This window comes from Apaloderma vittatum, unplaced genomic scaffold, assembly GCF_000703405.1.
Source record: "Apaloderma vittatum isolate BGI_N311 unplaced genomic scaffold, ASM70340v1 scaffold34079, whole genome shotgun sequence".
Lineage (NCBI taxonomy): Eukaryota > Metazoa > Chordata > Aves > Trogoniformes > Trogonidae > Apaloderma > Apaloderma vittatum.
This window is the reverse complement of record NW_009735184.1, coordinates 4,970-7,558: the sequence shown is the minus strand read 5'-3', so window position 1 is coordinate 7,558 and position 2,589 is coordinate 4,970. Positions and strand designations below refer to the sequence as shown.

The 2,589-nt window shown below is 56.2% G+C and overlaps 1 protein-coding gene across 1 annotated transcript in view; it reads right to left on the bottom strand.

The window, feature by feature from the left end:
* The window catches only part of ABCF3 (ATP-binding cassette, sub-family F (GCN20), member 3), a gene marked incomplete at its 5' end in the record, with an annotated part of 9,145 nt that overhangs the window by 1,768 nt on the left and 4,788 nt on the right, over nt 1-2,589 (bottom strand). Inside the window, 6 exons of the mRNA XM_009876511.1 lie at nt 322-413; nt 615-703; nt 1,304-1,436; nt 1,762-1,806; nt 2,033-2,109; nt 2,257-2,503. Of these exons, the coding sequence (XP_009874813.1) occupies nt 322-413; nt 615-703; nt 1,304-1,436; nt 1,762-1,806; nt 2,033-2,109; nt 2,257-2,503 (683 nt within the window). The remainder of the gene's footprint in view (nt 1-321; nt 414-614; nt 704-1,303; nt 1,437-1,761; nt 1,807-2,032; nt 2,110-2,256; nt 2,504-2,589) is intronic.

The window sequence follows — 2,589 nt, the reverse complement described above, 5'->3', positions numbered from 1 at the left end:
AAGCACTGGAGAAGGGAGACGGAGGTTTTGGTAGCTGGGAAAGGGGAGGGCTGGTGCTCATTCCGCGCCCAGCAGGAAAGCCGTTATCTGCCCTCAGAGCACCAGCCTGAGGTGTGCAGACCACCAGCTGCCCCTGCTTCTAACGGCTCTCGTGTCCTGAACTTGGCTGGACATGGGGAGTTAACCCAGAGCCAGTGGTGTCCCTCCAGCACTGACATGACAGAACCTTCTGCCCAGGGCCACAGAACAAACCAGCACGGCTCCATGTGTGGCAAAGGAGACCTCAGCAGCCCAGATCTCCTTGGATCTCTAAAAACTCACCTGGGAACTTTCTTGCCAGTAACTCCACAGCACTGATGTTCAAGTCCAGCTGATCCACGTGGTGCTGGCTGAAATAACCAATCTTTAGGTTTCTGCAGAACGAGAAGAGAGATCGGGAGCTGGCACCGGGCCCTGCAGCCATGGTGCTTGCAGCAGCAGCTACAGGAAGGGGGGCATATACATGGGTGTGCAGGACCCGTTCCCATCACCCAGGCAGCCGTCACTCCAAAGCAGAGCCCAGAAGGCCTCCAGCTGCACCACTCCTCCCAGTCCCAGTCTTTCCTACCAGGTACCTGTGAGCGTGTCTGATCCCTCCAACTGGTGCCAGCTCCCCCATTAAGATCTTTAGCATGGTTGACTTCCCAGCTCCGTTTTCCCCAACCTAGAGAAGCAGCAGCAGCAGCATTGGAGAACACGAAACCCATGAAGGTACTTGGGAGAAGGGGGGCAGTGATCAGGGAATTTCATCTCTCTTGGATGATCAGGGAGTGGAGGCGGGCAGGATGAGAGTGACTCCAGCTACCTGGAAGCTGCATTTCTACCACTGATGAGCCACCAGGCAGCGGTGCAAGATGCTCCCCCCTCAAGCCTAAGAACTACCAGGTCCCTGCCTCATTTGTGAGCACCCAGCATCTCTCCGCTGCCCCATCCAACGCAGCAGGAGCCCCCACGACGTTTTGATAACAAGGAGCTGCAGAGAAGACTCTTCTCAGGGCTGCCCAGTAAAAGGATGACGGGCAACAGGCACAAGTCACAAATTCTAACTGGTGTTAGGAAAAATATTCCAAGGTTCCTCAAAATGAGGATGATCGAATGCTGCAATGGGACCCAGAGGAATGGGAGAAATAATCCTCCCTGGAGATAACCAGAATTCCACTGGACAAGGACCTGAGCAACCTGACCTAACATCAAAGCCTGCCCAGCTTTGAGCAGGGACCTCCCAAGCTCCCTTGCAGCACGGTTATTCTGCAGTCCCACCTACCACACAGATGCGGGACTCCAGGTCAGCAGAGACGGAGAGGGAACGGAAGATGTAGTGACTTGGGTTATAACAGAAGTCTACTTCGTCTAGCTGCAGGATTGGGGGGGAAAACTTCTCAAAGCCATCAGGGAACCTAGGGAGGGAGGAAGAGATGAGAGATGGCCAGGAACTTCAGAGACCCTGCTCTCAGCCCACCCTGGACAACCGCTGCAAGCCCCCAGGGTGGCAAGGGGGGGCTCCCTACCACACAGGGCCGCTGGGAAGGACAGTCATAAGAAGGGGGACAAGGATCTGCAGCCTTGACCCCAGGAAGGAACCCAGCCTGAACGTGGGGGCCTGTCAGAGTAAAGCTGGCTCGCAGGTGGGGGTAGTCGTCCCCACCAGGACAGGACCCAGGAGGGGCTCACATCAGAAATGGAGCCAAGTGCCCCCCAAGCAAAGGCTCAGGGATCACTTACTTTATGATCACCTCAGAATCCTTGTCCACAGGTTTCAGCTCTGGCCTGCAAGAAGAGGAGACACAGAACTAAGGTGCCTTGCACTTGAGGTCTGTTCCCACCAGAAGCCCAGATAGAGTCGTTTCTGTGACATGTCATCCCAGCCAAAGCCTCTGGACCAGAGACAGAGCCCAAACCATCCCTGCATCTCCTGGGCACCCTGCACACTCTGTTTCTCCCCATGAGCACTGCCCCTTCCCCAGCTCCAGGGAGAAGCAGGCCAGGCACTCACAGCTTCTCCAACAGCTTGAGCTTGCTCTGCACTTGGGACGCCCGGTTGGCGTTGTAGCGAAAGCGGTCGATGAAAACCTGCAAGAGAGAAAAGCATAGGTCCTCTTCAGCCCCAGCTACCTCACTCTTCTGCAACAAGACAGCCAAATCCACGGGTCCAGAAGCATGGAGAAAGGGACGACGCTGGATGAAGAGTGCCCCAGCACTGCTGCCTTCTTCCAGTACCTGGATGTGCTCGCGGTACTGCTGCTGGGCTTCGTATTCTCGCTGCTGGTTCTTCAGTCGCTCCTCCTTGATCTTCATGAAGTTCTCAAAATCGCCGCGGTACGCGTCCAGCCGATGCGAGTGCAGGTGGATGATGTCCGTGGCCACTGCGTTCAAGAAGTTCCTGTCGTGGGACACCATGAGGATGGTCGACTGCCAGGTCTGGAGGAGACAGCAAGAGGGAGGTCTGGGCATCATCAAGCCAGAGCTTGGTCCCACCACTCAGCGAGGACATCTCCACCCTTCGCCCTTGCTCTGTTTCAGTGCCTCCCACCACCCCTACCTGTAGGTAGG